This window comes from Pelophylax lessonae (assembly GCF_965119305.1).
Source record: "Pelophylax lessonae genome assembly, chromosome: 3".
In the NCBI taxonomy this organism is placed as follows: domain Eukaryota; kingdom Metazoa; phylum Chordata; class Amphibia; order Anura; family Ranidae; genus Pelophylax; species Pelophylax lessonae.
The window spans coordinates 1,890,724-1,913,741 of NC_138770.1; the positions used below are offsets into that span (position 1 = coordinate 1,890,724).

The following is a 23,018-nucleotide window of genomic DNA, read 5'->3' on the forward strand; positions in this document are numbered from 1 at the left end:
TGGGTCGCGGTTCCGTTACAGACCTGTCATCCCTATTTCTATTACAAGGGATGTTTACATTCCTTGTATTAAGAAATGTAGAAAAAAAAAAATGTAAAGAGCCCCCGTCCCTCCATGTTCGCCCGTAGAAGCGAACGCATACATAAGTCGCGCGCGCATATGTAAACAGTATTCGCACCACACATGTGAGGTGAACATGTGAGGTGAACATTAGAGCGAGAGCAATAAAGCTAGCACTAGATCTTCTGTGTAACTCTAAACAGGTCACCTGTGAAGGCTTTTAAAAGGTCACCTATAGAGATTTTAAGTACCATACTTTGTCGCCATTCTATGAGCGTGTGCCATTTTAAAGCATGACATGTTAGGTATCTATTTACTCAGCATAACATCATCTTTCACGTTATACAAAAAAATTGAGCTTTAGTGGTATTGTGTTTTTTTAATAAATGAAAGTGTATTTTTCCCTAAAACAATTAGATTTGCAAAATCCCTACTCAAATACCGTGTGACATAAAAAATTACAACTATCCCCATTTTTTTCTCTTGGGTGTCTGCTAAAAAAATGTATAATGTTTGGGGGTTCTAAGTAATTTTATAGCAAAATACTGATATTGTTCGGAAGAAGATGAAGGGAGAAAACCCTGAAGGCCAGTCCTGAAAAGTTACCTGTTAATAACCAAAACATCACCGAGAGTACTCAACTGTTTTGTTATGAGGAACAAATACGCCTGCAATCACCGTAAGTACGCTAAGTACAAAAATCCCAATATGGTCCACAAGGTGGTGACCTGACTTCTCTCAGAAGGAACGCACAGACAGGAAGTAATATGAGGTGTAGACAGGAAGTGGTGTAAGATACTGACAGGAAGTGATGTAAGATACTGACAGGAAGTTATGTAGGTCCACAGAGGAAGTGATGTCAGATATAAATAGGAATTTAAGAGGCGAGTTGGGAGGAAGAAGAGAGGAGACGTAGCTGGAAGTGGCAGCAGAGGAGGTAATAAGATATTATTTTCTATATATAATCTTTAATTACATAAAGAAAATGTCCTCCTTACGTTTTCATGCCGGGAGGACAGAAACAGAGGAACGCATAACACTGAGAATAAGATTGCAGTCCCCCGGTGAAATCACAAAAGTAGGATGAGCAGCAAAACTTCCTCCAGCTCTCCTGTAGCACCCTCACCAGGCAGAGCAGAGATACTCATAATCTATCTGGGGAAGAGACAGAGCTCGGGGTGACCCGGACACTCACCTCTGTCTTTCAGCAGCTTTCCTCCCTCGTCACTACTAACATTAATCCAAACACCATCTGGGCCCCCAGATCTGTATATACTGGATGACCGGGAACCCCACTGTGTCTGTGCCTTCTATACTCTGCATGTGTCAGAAGACACCAGACATGGCTACCTGCCCCATCTAACACCACTGTCCCCTGCTCCTCACCCCCCCCATATAATACCGCTATCCCCACTCCTCACCCCCCATCTAACACCGCTGTCCCCTGCTCCTCACCCCCCCCATCTAACACCGCTGTCCCCCACTCCTCACCCTCCATCTAATACTGCTGTCCCCCATTCCTCACCCCCCCTATCTAACACCGCTGTCCCCTATCCCCCCTCCTCCATCTAACACCGCTGTCCCCCGCTCCCCACCCCCCATCTAACACCGCTGCCCTTACTCCTCCACCATCTAACACCTCTGTCACCGCCCCACACCCTCCATCTAACACCGCTGTCCCCCACTCCTCACCCCTCATCTAACAGCGCTATCCCCTCCTCACCCCCATCTAACACTGTTGTCCCCCACTCCTCATTCCCTTATTAAACATTGAAGATCTCAACTCCTAGATTGGCACCTACTGGGGAAGATCTAATTTGCGGTCATAAAAGATATAACTTGGTCAGATCATGCAGTAGTGGAGGTGACCATAGATGAAGGAATCCCTAGGGGAGCCAATTCTGTATGGAGGTGTAACACTAGGAATCTACAATTGGACGATTGTAGGAAACATATCTCCCAGCATCAAACTGAATATTTCGATAAAAATGCCAATTCTGTATCAGACCCCTGGTGTATTTGGGGAGCTCACAAAGCCTATATGAGAGGTATATGCATCCAACTAAATTCCAAAATTTAAAAAGCAATTTAACCTCAAATTGTCCCAGATTTTAGCCCAAATCCATGACCTCGAAACTAGAAATAAAATCAAACCAGACCCCAAAACCACTGACGCCCTCACCAATCTCAGAACAGAACTACGCTCTGCCCTAATGGAACAAAATGACATCCAATTCAGAAGACTGAAACTACACTGTTATGCTCACTTTAACAAAACTGGTAAGGCACTTGCAAATAGACTAAAAACCCGACAAATCAAATCATGAATCTCCTCACTCAGACAAGCTCGGACTAATGATAAAATCACACCCCCCCAAGACATAGCAAACGAGTTTGCGGAATATTACCATTCACTATAAAACTTGCATACAGACCCCACGACTTTCCAACCATTAAACACAGATATAACTAATTTCTTAGACAATCTTAATCTGCCCCGACTTACCAACTCACAACTTGAATCACTGAATCAGCCCATATCAATTGACGAAATCAGGAAAATTATACTCTCTCTACCTCAAGGAAAATCACCAGGCCCAGATGGTTTTCCTAGTGAATACTACAAATTATTTCACCAAACTCTATCACCCTTTCTCCTTGAAACATTCAATAAAGCCATTAGAACATCCTTATTTCCTAAAGAGATGCTGGGAGTGTATGTGACCACAATCCCCAAACAAGGTAAAGATCCTCTACTACCAGAAAGCTACAGACCTATCTCCTTACTGAACACAGTTCTAAAAATTTTCGCCAAGCTTCTTGCCAAACGTCTGCAAAAAATGATTCCCTTATTAGTTCAACAAGACCAGCTAGGGTTTATCCTTGGTAGACAAACGTCAGCTGCCACCAGGAGAGTTGTCAACATTGTCAACATGGCTGAAAAACGTTGAACGCCTTCTCTGCTGCTAACGTTGGACTCAGAGAAGGCGTTTGACAGGATTAACTGGAAATATATGACGTCAGTACTGAACAAATTTGGTTTAGAGGGTAACATCTACTCAGCCATCCTTGCACTTTATTCCCAACCCTCAGCCAGGGTCTACACCTCTGGGACCTTATCCAAACCCTTTCAAATCTCAAATGGCACTAGACAGGGATGTCCCCTGTCCCCCACGATTCTCAATCTGGCTATTGAACCTCTAGCAGAAGCGATAAGAATGTCTCCCATTATTAATGGTTTTAATATAGGAAACACTGACCATCGTATTACATTATTCGCTGATGACATCATCTTAATGATGACTGACCCCGAAAGATCCCTGCCAGAAGCACATAATATTCTAGCTAACTTTAGTAAAATCTCCTACTATAAAGTGAATAACTCCAAATCCCAAGTCCTTAACCTACATGTAACACACGACACCAAAATACATTTACAACAAATTTGCCCCTTCTCATGGACAGAGGAAAAAATCTCCTACCTTGGCATTCTAATCACCCCCGCATTTCCGACCTTCTACATGAAAACCTGAAATCCCTAAAACAAAAAATTTCTGATGATTTCAAATCTATGTCCAACATAATTCTGACATGGGTAGCAAAAATGGCAGTAATAAAAATGATTATCCTACCCCAAATCCTTTATATATTCAGAGCCCTACCCGTCTCAATGCCCAAATCTCAATTTAAATCTCTCACCACCCTTATCACAAATTTTATATGGTCAGGAAAAAAAGCACGAATAGTTTACGAAACACTTACATCCCACAAATCTATGGGAGGTGCAGGACTACCTAACCTCCAAGCATATTGGTGGGCGTCAAGATTAGACCAAATCAAACATTGGTTCATAGATCATGGAAAACCTAAGTGGGCCTTATTAGAGGAACATCTAGTCCCAACTAAAAACCTGATACATTTACTTTTGAGTTATCTTTGGATCCCCTGGAAATGGACGAACTTACCGATCACTATTAAAGCCTCACTCCAAGTCTGGAGAGCTATCTCTAACATATCACCAAAAACAAACACCCTCTCCACCCACAACATCCCCATTCAACTACTCGACCATAAGATTAAAAAATTGAACACAATAGAGTTGGGGAACTATGGATTGTCCTCAGTGGCGGCCCGTGCATAGGGGGCGCCAGGGCGCCGCCCCCCCTAGAAAAAAGGAAAAAAATTACAAAAAGAACAATAAAGATTTTTTTAAAAAAAATCGCGTTCGCTGGCCTAAGTGGTGGCTATAAGGGGGGGGGGGGTTTACGACCCAGAAGAGGCGCCGATTGGCTGCCTTCTGGGGGCGTAACCTGGGCACAGGTCATTGCGCTAGGACACCCCCACTTTCGTGATATCCTGGCTGTGATTGGTCCAGTCTCCAGCCTGGACCAATCATCATCCAGGACATCCGATTGTGACCCCGCTGATGTCACAATGGGGGCGGTGCCGATGCGTGCGTTAGTCACGCACCGTCACCGCCCGATCTCCTTCCCGCCGGACAGATCAGAAGAGGCAAGAGGAGCACCGCCGGACCGGTTCCGCGAATCCCACCACCGTCAGAAGAAGACTCGAGGAGAGGAGCAGCGCCGTGGAGGTCTCGCAGGCAGCCCAGGAGAGCAGGTAAGTGATTGAAACCGACCTCTGACCTGACCTGACCATGACCTGTGCCATGCACATACTGTCACCTGTGCCATGCCTGTACCGTCACCTGTGCCATGCCTATACCATCACCTGTGCCATGCCTGTACCATCACCTGTGCCATGCCTATACCATCACATGTGCCATGCCTGTACCATCACCTGTGCCATGCCTGTACCATGACCTCAAAGTCACGCAATTTTTTTACTGCATTTTTTGCAGCGAAGCAAAACCTATTACATTTTTCTTTTTGCGCCCCCCCCCAAAATTTTGAGCACCAGCCGCCACTGATTGTCCTCAACCTCACAATTCTACGCTGAGGAAAAACTCAAAAAAGCAGAAGAAATTCTAGAAGAATTTTCCCTCCCCCAGGATCTGTCCATTACCATCTCTAAACTAACACTGTTATTGGCAAAACACCCGATCATAGATCTACCCACCAATACCCAAGCATGGAAATTTCTCACTACGTTCCCCCTCCAAACCAAAGGAATATCCGTCTTCTACTCCATTCTAACGGCCAATACCCTCACCACAAAATCTTCACACATGTAAAAATGGGAAAATTCACTTAACCTATCTTTCACTCTTAAACAGTGGCAAAAAGCACTCATCTCCACTCATAAATTGTCACATTGCACTAACCACTGGGAGATGATGACTAAAATTACTAACAGGTGGTATTTTACACCACATAGACTGTCTAAAATGAACCCAGCTATATCTCCACTTTGTTGGAGAGAGTGCGGAAGAGTTGGCACACTTCAACATATCCTTTGGGAATGCCCCTCTTTAACAAGCTTTTGGAATGCCATATTTAAATGTATAGCGTCCGCTACAGGTATGTTATCCCCACCAGACCAGAATTAGCCCTGTTGAACCTCAACTTAGAATACTATCTGCCCAATTTCCGACAAATAATTCTTCACCTCCTCCTAGCTGCCAGAACTTTAATAGTGCGTAAATGAAGAACCATTGAAACACCAAACATTTCTGAAACTATACGTTTAGTGAATGAGAATTCTAAACTAGAAATGCTCTTTCTCTGAATAACTTATCCTACCACAAATTTAAAAAAGCCTGGATGGCGTGGCCCTATAGACCACAGTAATTATTTAGCAATTTCTTACTCAATAAATGACGAAGCTTTGTACAATGCTGCCCGTGTGGGGGGAGGGGGGGGGGGTGGCTTCGCCACCCGACTCCGTGACATTGTTCCCCCTTGGGGCTCTGGGCCGGGTAGGCGGGAGCTACCTCTTCCCTTTTCTTCCCATTTGGAAGTCTAAACCATAATTCCACCATTAAATATATATTTTCTCTTATGTATATGTTTTCTCTTGCTTATATATTTACTATTGTAACACTTTAATGACAATCTTTGAAATTAAGCTCCACTACCCTGTTACTACCCCTGTTTTCTACATCCAGTTGATGTAACTTCATTGTTATTGTCTTTTTTGATGAAACCAATAAAAATGTATTGATTGAAAAAAAAAAAAGGAAATAATTACCAAACTGTTAATCCGAGCATGTAGTTCCTCTGAGCTCCACAAGGTGTGATCTCACTTCTACCCAGACAGGAAGTCTCTATGGAAGACAGGAAGTGATGTCAGTTATAGACAGGAAGTTATGTCAAAGGAAGTGATGTCAGGTATAAAAGGGACATTTTCGGGTGAAAGGTGAGTTGGGAGGAATTAGAGAGTAGATATTGCTGGACGAGGCAGCAGACGAGGTAATAACAGTGGTGGGTGTAACGTGAGAATTACCTACCCCGTGAGAATTACCTACCCTCGTCACTTCCGGCCAGAAACAGCTGAGCAGCGCAGCAGTGCGCATGCTCAGAGCCCCGGATACCTAATGGAAGAACAGAGGAGCTTACTAGTGCGCATGCGCACTAGTATAAAACGATAACGGTGTACCGTGAGAAAAACCTACCGACGCGGCGCTTACATAAAACAGCTGTGTTGAAATACGAGTGATCTCCGCTCCTGTCCCGGTCACTTCCCTGCTCTCGGCAAGTAAATATAAAAGCGGCTTTCGGCTCCGTTAAATGTATGTTTTCATGCAGCCGCCGCCGCTTTTATATTTACTATCCGAGAGCAGGGAAGTGACCGGGACAGGAGCGGAGATCACTTGTATTTCAGCACAGCTGTTTTAATGTACCCGCTGCATTACATACAGTGCCGAGTACCGTAAGTGACGAGGGGTAGGTTTTTCTCACGGGTAGGTAATTCTCACGGAACAGTGGGATTCAAAAATTTTAGTAACCAGTTCCGACTTTCAAGCATGGTGTAATTTTTTTTATCTAATGTCAATTAGGGGTCCGATCTGTCCGCTGCAATGTCGCAGTCCCTCTAAAATTTGCAGTTCGCCGCCATTACTAGTAAAAAAAAAATAAATAGAAATGACATCAATCTTTCCCCTAGTTTGCAGACATGAAAACTTTTGCGCAAACCAATCAGAATACGCTTATTGGGATTTTTTTTTACCAAAAATATGTAGCAGAATACGAATTGGCCTAAAATTATTAAAAAATGTGATTTTTAATTTTTTTTTAAAGGGAATGTTATATAGCAGAATGTGAAAAATATTGTTTTTTTTTCTTTATAGCACAAAAAATAAAAATCACACAGGTGATCAAATACCACCAAAAGGAAGCTCTATTTGTGGGAAAAAAAAGACGTCAATTTATTTGGGTACAGCGTCGAAAGACTGCGCAATTGTCCGTTAAAGTAACGCAGTGCCGAATTGCAAAAAATGGCCTGGTCATTAAGGGGGAAAATCTTCCGGTCCAGAAGTGGTTAAGTGCAGTCACTTCTTAAAGGTCGAGGGGCCTAGGTATTTAAAATGCTTTGTAATACAATTACCATGACTCCCATACAATGTGTGTTACACTTCCCAGGTGTCAGGAACAAATCCTCCTGAAGAGCGAACACATTAGCAGTGTTCGCTCTGTAGGAGGATTTCTTCTTGACACCTGGGAAGTGTGACACATATGGTATAGGAATCTTTGTTTCAAATAATAGCAGCAGCTGTGCCAGAACAAAGGGTTGGCATTTTACTATTACATGCAAAGTGATATTTTACTTTATTTTATGTCTTATTTTACTCCTTTTGAATAAAAACATTTGCCATATTGTCAGACAGTAACTCATACCTGAAGGCTGAAGACATTTATTTGGGCCCCTCCAGAATCCTCTTAATGTTTCCGGCCACCATGCTGCTACCTCACGTGCTGCAGCCTGCAGTGCTAAACCGCACTGAATGAACTTGGGTGGAGGCGGAGCCAAATTCGAGTAGGCGGCGCTGCGGCGTGGAGGAAAAAGAAGTGACGTCATTGGTTGCTAGACGCCAAGCGGCTCTAGCAACTAGTGCTGTGTGTGTGGACTCCTGCCCGCCTCCCCGCAGCAGAGCGAGAAAGCAGCCACAGGCAGAGCGGAGTCGGATCGGGTCTGCTGAACACTGAACTTTAAGTCTGACTACACAGACTCAGTGACATAAGCAGAGTCAGCTTTCAGCTTCGGTTCTGCGAACTTGTAAATTTTTAGTAACCGGTTCGGCTGAATCCCACCACTGGGTAATAAGATCTTATTTTCTATTTACACCCAGCAACCCCCCCCCCCCCCCCCCAGAACATTTCCCCACTTACGGGGTCGGAACATTCTCTTCATTCTGGAGATTTGTCACCTTTCCCACCAATCATCTTCTCACCTTAGCAGTCTCTTGTAAGGAGGGATGAGATTGGGGTTCGGCTTCTCCTGAAATTTGCCCTTTCACACCCTTCTTCTGAAATGTCTGACAAATATCCCCATGCCTCACTATATTAACCATGTGCCTGCCCCTCCTGTAGGCCCAGGTTCGGCATGGTGGATGGAGTGGAGGGTGATCCATTCTCAGATCTCCTCTCTGGGGAATGAATCCAGAAGAGACGAGCATTTCATCACTTCCAGGTTCAGTGCCATCATTCCCTGGTCACTGTAGTCAGTGACAAAGCTGGTTGATCCTCATCTGTATTTCATCAGCTTCACTGGTGTCCATAGGTGACAGTGGAGGTCTAATAGACCCCTAATGTCTCCTTAAAGAATACCTGTCATTTATATTACGCTGTCACAAAGGGGGTTATTGGCCGCACACTAGAGTGAGAGCAATGATTCTGGGTCCGTTATTACCGGGTTTCTCTGAACGATTGACCTGTAGGCGATTTTATAGCGTTGTCTTTGCACCATGTTGGGTAGTGAATTTAGACACTATTTCATGGGGAGACACAATTTTAAGAGTTGACATAATTGTGTGTATGTGTGTGTGTGGGGGGGGGGGGGCGCTTTGTTTTTACAAGCATAACATGCAGATTTTATCGTGTGTGAAAATGTAATTTTGTTTAAAGCCTCTCTCTGGGGAAACAAAAAATGACCAAAACCCAAATGAGCATTTAACCCTCGTATAATGGGGGCAGCCCCACTTCAAGGGTTACATGGTAAAAGCACTTTTACTTATCCGATCCGCTGATCTCTCAATACCGGCACTCTCTTCTTCTCCCCTACACTCTGGCAGTGTACTGTCCCTCCTCCTGTCCAATCAAGGGCTTTGGGCTCTGCATTGGTCTTGATGGTCTCAGAGAACCTGTGACCACTCTTTATAAAAAGATCCCCTTAATTAACCCAATCTACATGTTCCAATTCCCACCGGGGGCAACCCGCCTATAACCAATGATATCCCCATCCTAATATTGTCCAACCAATGCAATCCAGATAATTCTTCATTATCCATCTACAGAGAAACCCGCATAGATCACATGACCACACAAATGAGGATGGAGGAGGATCAGAGTCACATGACTGAGAGGTTATTAAGCCACACCCTGGAGATCATCTACCTGCTGATCGGAGAGGTGAGGAGGATTCTGGGAGGTCACATGACATCACTCTTATCTCTATTAATAAAACCACAGACCTGACCAGATAGGTGAGGAGGATTCTGGGAGGTCACATGACATCACTCTTATCTAGTCTGGTCAATAGACCATGTTCTTATTATAGACATGTAGTTGATGTCAGATGATTGATATCGGTTTATCTTTCTCCTGATCTGTAGGATTATGTTGTAGTGAAGGAGTCTAGTTGAGAGCCAATCTAGGGGGGATTGAGCAGGACACAGAGCCCCACCATGGTGCCTCCACCTCGTTCTCCGATACCTGAGAGGAACAGAGAGCAGAAGATCCTAGAACTGACCACCATGATGGTCCATCTGCTGACAGGAGAGGTGAGCGGTGCTGGGAATTCTGGGACATTATCCAGTAACAGACCTGGGATGTGTCTGGATGGTGACTGTATCATTGTGTGTGTCAGGTTCCTATAAGGTGTCAGGATGTCACTGTCTATTTCTCCATGGAGGAGTGGGAGTATTTAGAAGGACACAAGGATCTCTACAAGGACGTCATGATGGAGAATCAGCCGCCCCTCACATCACCGGGTAAGAGGAGACTTTATTGTAAAGGAGAGAGCAGTACGGAGGCTCCACCTAGATCCCCCATCATCTGATAAACACATAGAAACAATGTATTCAGTCAGTGTGTGTGTTTCCTACAGATGGATCCAGTAATGGGAACCCACCAGAGAGATGTCCCCGTCCTCTGTATTCCCGGGATTCCACACAGGAAGGTCACACCATCCCTCACCATCATCAGGTAGATGAGGAACAATCACTGATAGTATCATTAGGATCTGTACATTATCTGCATTGTTACCATTGATGTCATTTTTATTATATATTCAGAGTGGAGACCTGAGAGATTCTAAAGTTGAGGTTAAAGAAGAGATAAAAGAGGAGGATGATGAGGATGGGATGATGAAGGAGTCAGAGTTTCTAAAGGAACACAAAGATCTGTATCAGGACACCATGGAGGAGTCATCCAGCTACAGAAACCCACCAGAGAGATGTCCCCGTCCTCTGTATTCCCGGGATTCCACACAGGAAGGTCACACCATCCCTCAATGTTACAAGGTTGGTGGATTGGAGCATCTACAACATGGACTTCTGGGAAGGATGTGGTTTTTTTTTCTTTAATAAATAATATCACAATAATAAAGCTTATATCTTCCAGATGATATTCTCTCTCATTTTCTTGGTTTAGAGTGGAGATCCAATTGATATAGAATTTGAGGTGAAAGAAGAAGAAGAAGAAGAGAGGTATGTGAGGGATGATCAGCAGTCTATGGAGGAGGATGGAATAACGGGGACATTTATAGAGGAGGACACTCCTACAGAGATCAGCACAGGTGGGTCATTAACACTAAATACATACATGACATAAATACATGTAATCCACCACTGATTACTGAATACCAATATTATGAGTCCTGACCCCTGCACTATATACTCTATGTTGTACATTACAGACTTCTGCTCTCTCCCCTCTACCCACTGCTATATAAAGCATGTCACAAAAGTAAGTACATCCCTCCCATTTTTGTAAATATTTTATTCTATCTTTTCATGTCACAACACTGAAGAAATGACACTTTGCTACAATGTAAAGTAGTGAGTGTACAGCTTGTATAACAGTGTAAATTTACTGTCCCCTCAAAATAACTCAACACACAGCCATTAATGTCTAAACTCCTGGCAACAAACGTGAGTACACCCCTAGGTGACAATGTCCAAATTTTTCCCCAAAGTGTCAATATTTTGTGTGGCCACCACCATTATTTTCCCCTCTTGGGCATGGAGTTCACCAGAGCTTCACAGGTTGCCACTGGAGTCCTCTTCCACTCCTCCATGACAACATTGCGGAGCTGGTGGATGTTAGAGACCTTGCGCTACTCCATCTTCCATTTGAGGATGCCCCACAGATGCTCAATAGGGTTTAGGTCTGGAGACATGCTTGGTCAGTCCATCACCTTTACCCTCAGCTTCTTTAGCAAGGCAGTGGTCGTCTTGGAGGTGTGTTTGGGGTCGTTATCATGTTGGAATATTGCCCTGCGGCCCAGTCTCTGAAGGGAGGGGATCATGCTCTGCTTCAGTATGTCACAGTACATGTTGGCATTCATGGTTCCCTCAATGAACTGTAGATCCCCAGTGCCGGCAGCACTCATGCAGCCCCAGACCATGACACTCCCACCACCATGCTTGACTGTAGGCAAGACACACTTGTCTTTGTACTCCTCACCTGGTTGCCGACACACACGTTTGACACTATGTGAACCAAATAAGTTTATCTTGGTCTCATCAGACCACAGGACAAGTTTCCAGTAATCCATGTCCTTAGTCTGCTTGTCTTCAGCAAACTGCTTGCGGGCTTTCTTGTGCATCATCTTTAGAAGAGGCTTCCTTCTGGGATGACAGCCATGCAAACCAAATTGATGCAGTGTGCGGCATATGGACTGAGCACTTCAACCTCTGCAGCAATGTGGCAGCACTCATATGTCCATTTGCTGAAGACAACCTCTGGATATGACGCTGAGCATGAGCACTCAACTTCTTCGGTTGACCATGGCAAGTCCTGTTCTGAGTGGAACCTCTCCTGTTAAACTGCTGTATGGTCTTGGCCACCGTGCTGCAGCTCAGTTTCAGGGTCTTGGCAATCTTCTTATATCCTAGGCCATATTTATGTAGAGCAACAAATCTTTTTTTCAGATCCTGAGAGAGTTCTTTGCCATGAGGGGCCATGTTGAACTTCCAGTGACCAGTATGAGAGAGTGAGAGCGATAACACCAAATTTAACACCCCTGCTCCCCATTCACACCTTAGACCTTGTAACACTTAATGAGTCACATGACCCCGGGGAGGGAAAATGGCTAGTTGGGCCCAATTTGGACATTTTCACTTAGGGGTGTACTCACTTTTGCTGCCAGCGGTTTAGACATTAATGGCTGTGTGTTGAGTTATTTTGAGGGGACAGCAAATTTACACTGTTATACAAGCTGTATACTCACTACTTTACATTGCAACAAAGTGTCATTTCTTCAGTGTTGTCACATGAAAAGATAGAATAAAATATTTACAAAAACTGTGAGGGGTGTACTTACTTTTGTCAGATACTGTATATACATAATATGGATTCTCTTTGTTACGCCCATTTCCTACCAGCTGGACATTTTATATCTGATGAAAAAATCTAATGAAAATGAAAATAAATTTCTTCCCCCAATCTGTAGACAATAAGTGGGAAATAATAATCCAATCTGTGCGATATCACCGCGCCGTGTAACAATCAGACTTACAATTCAAAAATATGAAATCTATTAAACAGTGTCAGGAAATGAATAAATAGTAATGTGATCATCCAATAAGAGGATAGAAATGTGTGTCATGTGACACGTGTCATCAGCCAGGGCCAATATAAATGATAAAGTGCGAGTGCAGAAATTGCAGATGAGAAAGGTGCTGGTGGTCACTTCCACTCACCTTCCCATCTGACTCCTGTGTTACCAGCGAGTCCCACAGATCCCTTCCCCCTCTATCGCTCACTCCTCTCCTCCTTCCTCTTCTCCCGCGGTATATATGGGGGGAGGGTAGAAAATAACACCCCCTCTAGGGCTCTCCGTCTATCTTCTATTATCAACATTAAAATCCAAGATGATAGAATTACAAAGCCGGGACCTGAGCAGTGCGGACTAAACAAGCTTCACAATGAGATCCTTCACTCAGATACCCCTTCCCTGGGATGGCCGAGATGGGACGTCCCTGCGCAGGCTCCGCCCATATTTTCTATTCCCCCCCCCCCCCCATATTTACCGTGGAGGAAGAGGAAGGAGAGGAGGGAAATTATTTCCCACTTATTGTCTACAGATTTGGGTGAAGAAATTTATTTTAATTTTGTTGGTGCTGCATTTTATTTGATTTTTTATTTGTTTTTGTGTTTAATGAAAGAAACTTTCTGAATGTAAGCTGCCATTGGGTGAATGTTTCTGTGAATATTTATACACCATTCTTTACACTACATGATTGCACCTATTTATTATTTATTTTATATCACATTTTATATCTGATAATCTGATTGGAGGACAGACTTTTACATGTTGATAATAATGTGATAACATCCTCCAACTTTGGAACCTTAAACAGAAAGTGATAATGGGGGAGGAGGAGTCAGTAACGATGGTGGTCTTCAGGATCAGTCCAGTCTTCATCTTGGTTGTTCTCCCCCCATCCTCACTCTCTGACCTCTGGTGGGACTCAGCCCCGCTGTTATTCATGACTAAATTATGGACTAAATAAGGAAGTGCAGAACTTCTTGTGTTGGGAAGATGGCAATGAGTGATAGAGGGGGAGGGGACACTCGTCCTATAATCCCCTCATCACTGTCACTCCTATAAAAGACAATTCTCGTTGTTTCCTCACTCTCTGACTAAGGTCCATGAATAAAGAAATGAACTGGTAGGAGATCAGAGGACCCATTTACTAGTTACCTTGAGGGGGGAATTGAAGGATCCTCAGAGACAAAGTTGTCTGATGTGGGCGGAGTCCTAGTTTAGGGGAACAAATCTGCTGATGTCTAGTAATAATCTTTGTATTTCTATTTTAGTAGATGGACGGGAGAGGAGGAAAACCTCAGAGGATTGTGTCACTTTGTCTCCAGACTGTAAAGTAGAAGATGAGGACATCACACAGTATAGTCCAGGAGAAAACCCGGCTACCTCAAATGTCCATCCGGCACCACACAGTGTAGATGGACCATCCTATTCCTCTTATCCTGAGGAACCTCAGACTGTGAGGAACGGTGTCGCCCTTCCACCAGATAAGAGGTTCTCCTGTACTGAGTGTGGGAAGTGTTTCAGTTTTAAATCCAAACTTAATGTGCATAAAAGATCTCACACTGGTGAGAAGCCGTATTCCTGTCCTGAGTGCGGGAAATGTTTTTCAGAGAAGTCCACTCTTTCCAGACATCAGAGATTTCACACTGGTGAGAAGCCGTATTCCTGTCCTGAGTGTGGGAAATCTTTTTCAGTGAAGTCCACTCTTTCCAGACATCAGAGATTTCACACTGGTGAGAAGCCGTATTCCTGTCCTGAGTGCGGGAAATCTTTTTCACAAAAGTCATATCTTTCCAGACATCAGAGATTTCATGGGGGGGAAAAGCCATATTCCTGTTATGAGTGTGGGAAATGTTTTTCACAGAAGTCTGATCTTTCCAAACATCAGAGATTGCACACTGGTGAGAAGCCGTATTCCTGTCCTGAGTGTGGGAAATGTTTTTCACAAAAGTTATATCTTTCCACACATCAGAGATTGCATGCTGATGACAAGACGTATTCCTGTCCTGAGTGCGGGAAATGTTTTTTAGAGAAGTCCACTCTTTCCAGACATCAGAGATTTCACACTGAGGAGAAGTCGTATTCCTGTCCTGAGTGCGGGAAATGTTTTGCACAGAAGTCCTCTCTTTCCAGACATCAGAGAACTCACACGGGGGAGAAGCCAATTTCCTGTCCTGAGTGAGGGAATTGTTCCTCACTGAAGTCCTGTCTTCCTGTACATCAGGGGGCCCACACAACCCTGGAGGTGTATTAGTGCCTTGAGTGCAGGAAATGGCTTCTATATGAATGTTGGTGGTCATGTGGGGAAGAAGCACACCCTGATATACACCTCAGATATACTCCATGGCTGATCTTCATCATGTAAGAAACACTTCATAAGGAGATCAGAGATCAGCAAAGACATGGATGAAGTGTTGTTCCGCGTTGGCCATTGATAGCAGGAGAAAAATAAAAATGGAGTCATTACCTTTCATTGGCTGAGTACATTTTGTGCGGGAAGATTTCACAAACACTTACAGATCTGGTTGTTATAAATGTGTTGATGAAATGTGACCCGCATTCGACCAGTCATGGTGAATTGGGATTTCCTATAATGGTCAGTTCCATCTAGTGGCCATAATGTGCTTTCCTGAAAGATGTCCATGGCAGCATACGTTTGGGTAGCCCCGCCCTCGTTCCTCCCCCATAAGCCCCCACCCCCATAAATGTTCAGGATAAGCCAAAGACTACGTTCCTTTTTTGTCCTCCTCACTTATAGGACCATTTTTGTATGAGGTTTTCCGACTTATTGGAAGTATTGGTGGGCGGATCTGGTGCTGGGCAGCTGTGCGGGATGTCAGGAGCTTCCTTTGGTATCCAGAAGTCTTCCAGGATGTCCTGAGTGGTCATTGAGTCCCCAGCTATCAGCGGGGTGGTGTTATGGCACACATATGTAGAGCATCCATGCCTGGAGAGTGGGCCCTGCCATCGGCGGCCATTTGCATTGGCTGGGAGCCCAGCTGTTAGCGGGTGGCCATTAACCACTTGCCGACTGCCTAACGCCGATCTACGTCGGCAGTCAGCCCCTCACAGGCAAAGTGACGTAGGGCTACGTCACTAGCTTGTGAGGGTCTAGGGAGCGAGCGCGCGCCCCCGCTCCCGCGTGGTCACGGACCCCCCCGCGCGTGTGACCGGCGGACCCGATGTCCGCCGGTCACTCGGCGATCGGCGGGGGAGAGGGAGAATGTCAGGCAGCTTGTGTAAACAAGCCACCTGTCATTCTCCTTGCTGTTAGGATACTGATCACTCGGATCTAGTATGTAGATCCATTGATCAGTGTCCATACAGCTCAAGCCCCAGCCAATCACAGTAGAAAGCACGCCCCTAGGGATACACACAGCCCCTCCCTCCCAAATAAAGTTAACCCCTTCACTACCAGTGTATTTTTACAGTAACAGTGCATATATATAGCACTGATTACTGTAGAAATGTCACTGGTAACCCCAAAAATGTCAGTCCGATCTGTCCGCCCCAATGTCGCAGTACCGCAAAAAAAATCGCAGATCGCCGCCATTACACGTTAAAAAAAAAAACAACAAAAATGACAGAAATCTTTCCCTTTGTTAGTAAACGCGATAACTTTTGCGCAAACCAATCAAAATACGCTTTTTGCGATTTTTTTTACCAAACATAGGTAGCATAAAACAAATTGGCCAAAAAAGTAAAAAAATTTTGATTTTTAAATTTTTTTTTTGGGGAATTTCATATAAAAAAATGTGAAAAATATTGCTATTTTTGCAAAATTGACGCTCTTTTTTTGTTTATAGCGCGTGATCAAAAAATCGCACAGGTGATCAAATACCACCAAAAGAAAGCTCTGTTTGTGGGAAAAAAAGGACGCCAAATTCGTTTAGGTACAGCGTCGCACGACCGCGCAATTGTCTGTTAAAGTCACGCAGTGCCGAATCGCAAAATACCCCCTGGTCGGAATGGGGGTAAAATCTTCCGGGGCTTAAGTGGTTAAATGTTAGACGTGAAATTAGTTGTGGTGCGAATACAAATTCCGACAAATTTCTGGTTATTCCTAGATTCGGATGTATCCAAATCTCCAAATGAAATTGTAATCAATTTAGTTGAAATCTGTTAAAATTTGTTTAGTCTATTCATTTTCTAATGAATTCCAACTTCTCGGAGCGATTAGAATTCGGATCAGTCAAAAAAATGATCGACCGATGCAAATTCTGTGTGAAGAAATAGCTGGTTGTTAAGCAGCTAGCCGGGAAGCTGGCCACCCGCATCCTTACCAACCATGACTCATCAGCTGTCAGCGGGCTTCCTCACTGACAGATGAATGGAAAGAAAAGAATGCCGGCATTGCTCGGCAATAGAAGAAAAAAGGCGTGATCCCCCCCTTCCCCCAGTCCATACCAGGCACTTTGGGGCCAATATTTAAAAAAAAAAAACATAAAACAGTGTGGGTTCTAAAATCCATACCAGACCCTTTATCCCGGCATGCAGCCCGGCAGGTCAGGAAATTAGGAGGTGACTAGTGAGGGTCCCCTCCTTTCCTAACAATACCAGGCCACATGTCTTCAACATGAAAAGGATATTTCAAAAATTGTGTGTGTGTTGTTTTTATTATTTATTTTGACACTTTTCTGGTGAATAGGTACAGGTACTATGATCCCGATACCCATTCACATGGGGGGGGTGGGATCTGGGGTCCCCTTGGTAAAAAGGGGCATTCAGATTACGACAAGTCCCCTGCCTGCAGACCCCCACAACCACAGGCCACAGTTGTGGGGAAGAGGCCCTTGTCCCCATCAACATGGTGAAGAGGTGCTTTGGGGGGGGGGGAGAGGTGCCCCAAAGCACCCACCCCCACATGTTGAGGGCATGTGGTCTGGTATGGGTCAGGAGGGGGTCGCTTGCTCGTCCCCCCTTTCCTGATCTTCCGAACTGCATGCTCAGGTAAGGGTCTGGTATGGATTTTGGGGGGACCCCACGCCAGTAATTTTTTACATTTTGGCGTGGTCTTGGTATGGACTGGAGGGGGGAGGGGACCCCATGCCATTTTTCTAAACATTTTTCTATTGCCGGGCAATGCCGGCATTCTTTCCATTCATCTGTCAGTGGGAAGTCTGCTGACAGCTGATAAATCATCGTTTAAGGATGCCGGCTGCCGGCTTCCCAGCCCCCTGCTTAACAACCAGCTATTTCTTCACACAGAATTCAAATCATTCGATCGTTTTTGACCGATCGGAATCCCGATCGTTCTGAAAAGTTGAATTTGGTTAGAAAATGAATAAACTAAACAAATTTTACCAAAAACAAAAAGAAATTTAACGAAAACTAAACAAAAGTAAACAAATACCGAAACCAAACGAAACAAATTCCATAATGAATCGAAATTAGTAACATAACAATCTATCCAAAACAAAACAAATTTTCCCATTCTGCACGTCTCCTAAGCGTGCCCAACCCAGATATAGCAGTTGTGTTCCTGCCTCAGGGATCCGGGTCGCCCTGTGGATGCATCGATTGCCCTGTGGAAGAGGTCCGGGACACGTGAGTATGTTTGTCTTGAGGTCAGCAGAAGGGAGCAGACGCCATGCGGGCTGCTAGGGAGTAACCAAAAGGAAAACATATGGAGAGGACTCTGCTCTCTGGGTGATCGATGTGCATTGCAGCATCTTATCAAAGTTTGGTGCAGTCGCCTACCTTTATCTTCTTTTCTGTCCTGAGGAGAGAACTGTTTGTTGAAGCAGGGTTTGCTTTCTGCGTAGCGGTACCCCCACAGGAGCCGCTTGGATATTGGTTTACCCGAGCCTCCCACTGATTACTCCACAGCCAGATAAAGGGTATTTTCACACAGCCAGGTGCACACACTCTTCCGCTCGTTGTTTCCAATGACCAGTCTAGGGGATGTGTTTTTATGTTTTATTTGGAGAACTTGGATAGGAGAAGAAAAACCAGAACTATCCTGAGAGTCCCAACATCCTATCTGTTCAGAGAAATGGGAACTACAGATGTTCACAAGGAACTACTGTCATATGTGTGGACTTTAAGGGCACAGCATGAGACAGATAACAACTACATGGATTTATCCTAAAATAACATTTATTGATTTATCTAAAACCAGATCTCAATAAAATGAGGAAACTGGCCCCAAACTGATCTCAGCTCGTACACAGGAGATCAATGTCTCCTACTAATTTCACTCATGTACATCATACATATATAAAGATAAGTTGGTATATATCATAAGGTTGGTGTAGGTATAGATATTTCCTCTCTTCACTTAGATGTAACATTTAGTGACGACCATGTACTTTATTACTGAATATTTCCTGACAGACTCCATGGCAGCATACGTTTGGGTAGTCCCGCCTCCACTCCTACCCTATAGGACCCCACTCCCATAAATCTTTGCTCCCTTTCAGCATCCGTGTTCTTTTTTTGTCCTCCTCCATGCACCTGTTTGGTGCTGAATCCCTACGAATATGGTCGTTTTATATGACGCAGGGTCGTTTGGAGTCGGCAGGACCTGTTTTCCCAATAAGCCCTTGCTGCTGCGGGGTGTGGGATGGGCAAGTTGAAGAGGAGCCAAGAAGTGCCTGACAAAGCGGGTTGGTAATGGCATGGCCGATGACCCCGCTGTGGTGGGTGGCCTCATTGTATTGCCCCAACGCTGGAATTGTTGTCCTGGTCTATGGCTCTAAGGTGTCCCTGGTGTCTAGTGCGACTGGAGGGGTAAGTGTTTTCTTTATCCCTTTTATTTTTTCATACCTGGTGGTCTAGCGACTGCCTGGTGGTCTAGTGTGCGGCTCCTCGCTTTGTTCACAGTCTTCCTGGTGGTCCGGGAGGCTCTGTGGACACCGCGGAACGCTATGCGTTCCATCTCCGGCATCCTCGGTCGCTCTGCGCATGCGCGCCGACTGACCGAGAGCGAGGCCTGGTTCGCGCATGCGCAGTAGCGGCGAGTGCCGATACTCGCGCATGCGCAGTGCGCCGCGACCGTGACGTCACGGCCGGCGCCAAATTTAAACAGCTGTCAGTTCCACAGTCTGTGGAACTGACTATATTTCAGGCTGCTGATCTCAGGCTGCAAGTTTTGAATCCCCAAGCGACCTCCACAGCCTGTAGCTGTTCCCAAGAGCTGACGCTCTAGTCCTCAGGTATGTGGGGTTTCTTTTTGGGGGTTTCCTTTATAAGGTCGTCATGTCAGCCCTTTCTAGTATACTTATGTGCATTATTTATTCCAGTGGTTCCTTTGCTTTATGGACCCGTCACCGCTCCCCTGTGACCAGCTCTCTCTTAGGTGAGTGCAGGGCTGCATGAAGGGGGGGAGCAGGATGTACGGATGGGCGCATTACTGTATTGCCTTATGTGTTTTATTTTTGCAGCTCCTCTTCTAGGACGGAACAACCGCAGGGCACGCGGGAGGATCGCCATGCTAATCCGCAGCATCACCGCTCCTCCTCCAAACATGGCTCATCCAAGTCCAGATACCGTAGTAGAGACCGGTCACCTCCCAGGTCTTCACGCCAATCCAGCGAGACTAAGTGCTGGGGCTGTGGTATCCATTTACTGGACGGTGGATCACTATGCGACTCCTGTTATTCCCGAGCATCGAATGAAAGGGGAAGATCTGACCAACAACTTGAGTCTATGGTCAAACGCATAGTCAAGAATTCGCTGGCTGATTTTAATAGACGTCAATCTCCAGCGCCAGAGCCATCGGTATCTCCAGTTAGAGAGACCACTAGCGGAAGAGCCCTCGAATCCTCTGAACCTAGCCATCCCTCGGTATTCGAGTCTGATAGCGATTCGGATCAGGATGAACCAAGTTTAGGATTCTCTTTCAATTTGGTTCCACCTTTAGTAAAGGCCGTCAGAGAAACTTTGAACTGGGAAGATCCAGTAGTCTCGGCTCCAAAGCAGAGGAAACTCTTTAAACAGCTGAGCAAGGAGCGGCTGAATTTCCCGTTTATTCCTGAATTAGGAGAAATTATAACGGAAGAATGGAGTAAGGTGGAGAAAAAGAATTCTATGATCTCAAAATTGGCCAAGCTCTATCCATTCAAGGAAGAGGAAGTCAGACATCTGGAAACTCCTCCTCTGGTAGATGCGGCTGTCATGAGACTAGTGAAGCATGTAACTTTACCTCTTGAGGATACTGTTTCCTTCAAAGACCCGCTTGACAGGAAAATCGACACGGATTTGAAGCGTGTCTATCTTTCGGTGGGTGCTGCCTGTAAACCGGTTTTGGCCCTGGCTTCTCTGTCCAAAGCCATGGAAGTGTGGGTGGACAACGTGGATGATTCCCTCAGAAGCTTCTCCGAGGATGCAGCTAAGAATTCTCCTATCCAGGAGTTGAAACTGGCCTCAGCTTTTCTGGGGGAGGCGTCTATTGATGTTATTCGCCTGTTAGCCCGGGGAATGCTATCATCCGTTACGGCGAAGCGTGCACTTTGGTTGCGCCCTTGGTTGGCTGATCCTGCTTCTAAGCAGGTGTGGTGCCGTATTCCCTTTGAGGGTTCGTCCCTCTTTGGGAATAAGTTAGATAGCGCCATTTCCAAGGCTACTGGCGGTAAGTCGGGCTTTCTCCCCCAGGATAGGCGTCTTCTGGGTCAAAAAAGGCCACCTCTTAGAAGACAAAATTCTGATCGTGCCAGGGAGGCACGCAGTTATAGGCCAGGGAGGGAGTTTGGAAGAAACTGGAAATCCAGGCAGTCTTCCTTTCGGAAAGGCCCCAAGACCAATACGTCTGGGGATAGAGACACGACAAAGTCCTTTTGAGATTGGGCCCGCTCAGGCCGGTCGGGTGGGAGGTCGTCTCCTTCACTTTCGGCGGGTCTGGGCGGCCTCAATCCGGGATACTTGGGTCGTCAACACGGTCTCTGCAGGTCATTCTTGGACCTTCACCAGTATTCCCGGAGACAGATTTTTTCCTACCTCCCTTCCTCGGTCAGGCGACAAAAGAGAGATTCTCTTGTCCTACGTAGACTCGCTAGTCACTCAAGGAGCAGTGGTTCCAGTGCCAGAGTCCGAAAGAAGACTCGGAGTGTACTCTCCTCTGTTCATGGTGCGCAAGAAGAGCGGCGCCTGGAGACCAGTGATAGATCTGACGCATCTGAATCGCTTCATCAAAGGCGAAAAATTCAAGATGGAGACTCTATTCTCCATTCAGCAAGCCGTTCAACCAGGAGATTGGATGGTCTCGGTAGACCTGAAGGATGCATACTTCCACGTACCAGTGTCAACAGAGTTTCAACGATATCTGAGATTCTCGGTCGGCCAGCGTCATCTACAATTTGTATGTCTCCCCTTCGGGCTTTCCACGTCGCCTCGTACCTTTTCGAAGGTCTTATTAGCGGTGGTAGCCTTGATAAGACTGAGAGAGGTCCGTCTTTATCACTACCTGGACGACCTCCTTCTTCTGGCCCAAGACAAGTCTGTCATCCTGGAACATCTAGCTCTGGTCATCTCGTCTCTAGAGAGGTTTGGCTGGATCCTGAACAGGGAGAAGAGCCATCTGATTCCCACTCAGTCCCTGGTCTTTTTGGGTGCGCTGTTCAACACCAAGAACAGTACCATCTCTCTGCCAGAAGAAAAGATTCCGGTAATCAGGGACAGAGTGTCTCTAGCTTTGTCAGCATCCCGTCTCACAGCAAAACAATGCCTAAGGGTAATTGGCACCATGGTGTCGGCAGCCCCTATGGTGAAGTGGGCTCTCTGGAGGATGAGACCTTTTCAGAGGGGTTTCCTTCAGCAGTGGAACGGAGTCAGCAATTCCCAACGAATTGTGATAACCACAACAATGAAGAGTTGGCTTCCGTGGTGGCTACAGCTGAAGAATTTGAGCAATTGTCACTCCATAACCCCCATATCTTGGGTGATAGTGACATCAGACGCCAGCAACACCGGATGGGGCGGTCATTGCGGAACAGAGATGGCACAAGGGAAATGGGACTTTCGGTCTCGCCAGACAGTGTCCAACATCTTGGAACTACGAGCGGCCTTTCAAGTGCTACTAGCCTTCAGCCACCTCATTCAGGGCACCTCAGTCATGCTGAGGTTAGACA

The 23,018-nt window shown here is 45.5% G+C and overlaps 3 protein-coding genes across 3 annotated transcripts in view; 2 read left to right on the top strand and 1 right to left on the bottom strand.

The window, feature by feature from the left end:
* Positions 1 to 23,018, bottom strand: part of LOC309549119 (uncharacterized protein) — a 2,919,967-nt gene that overhangs the window by 1,402,701 nt on the left and 1,494,248 nt on the right. The gene's annotated exons all lie outside the window — the stretch shown is intronic.
* LOC309549117 (uncharacterized protein) overlaps positions 1 to 23,018 on the top strand; it is a 4,285,597-nt gene that overhangs the window by 1,292,040 nt on the left and 2,970,539 nt on the right.
* Positions 1 to 23,018, top strand: part of LOC309548660 (uncharacterized protein) — a gene marked incomplete at its 3' end in the record, with an annotated part of 76,737 nt that overhangs the window by 45,502 nt on the left and 8,217 nt on the right. The window contains exons 2-3 of the mRNA XM_082248625.1: positions 10,830 to 10,974; positions 14,223 to 14,709. Of these exons, the coding sequence (XP_082104751.1) occupies positions 10,830 to 10,974; positions 14,223 to 14,709 (632 nt within the window). The remainder of the gene's footprint in view (positions 1 to 10,829; positions 10,975 to 14,222; positions 14,710 to 23,018) is intronic.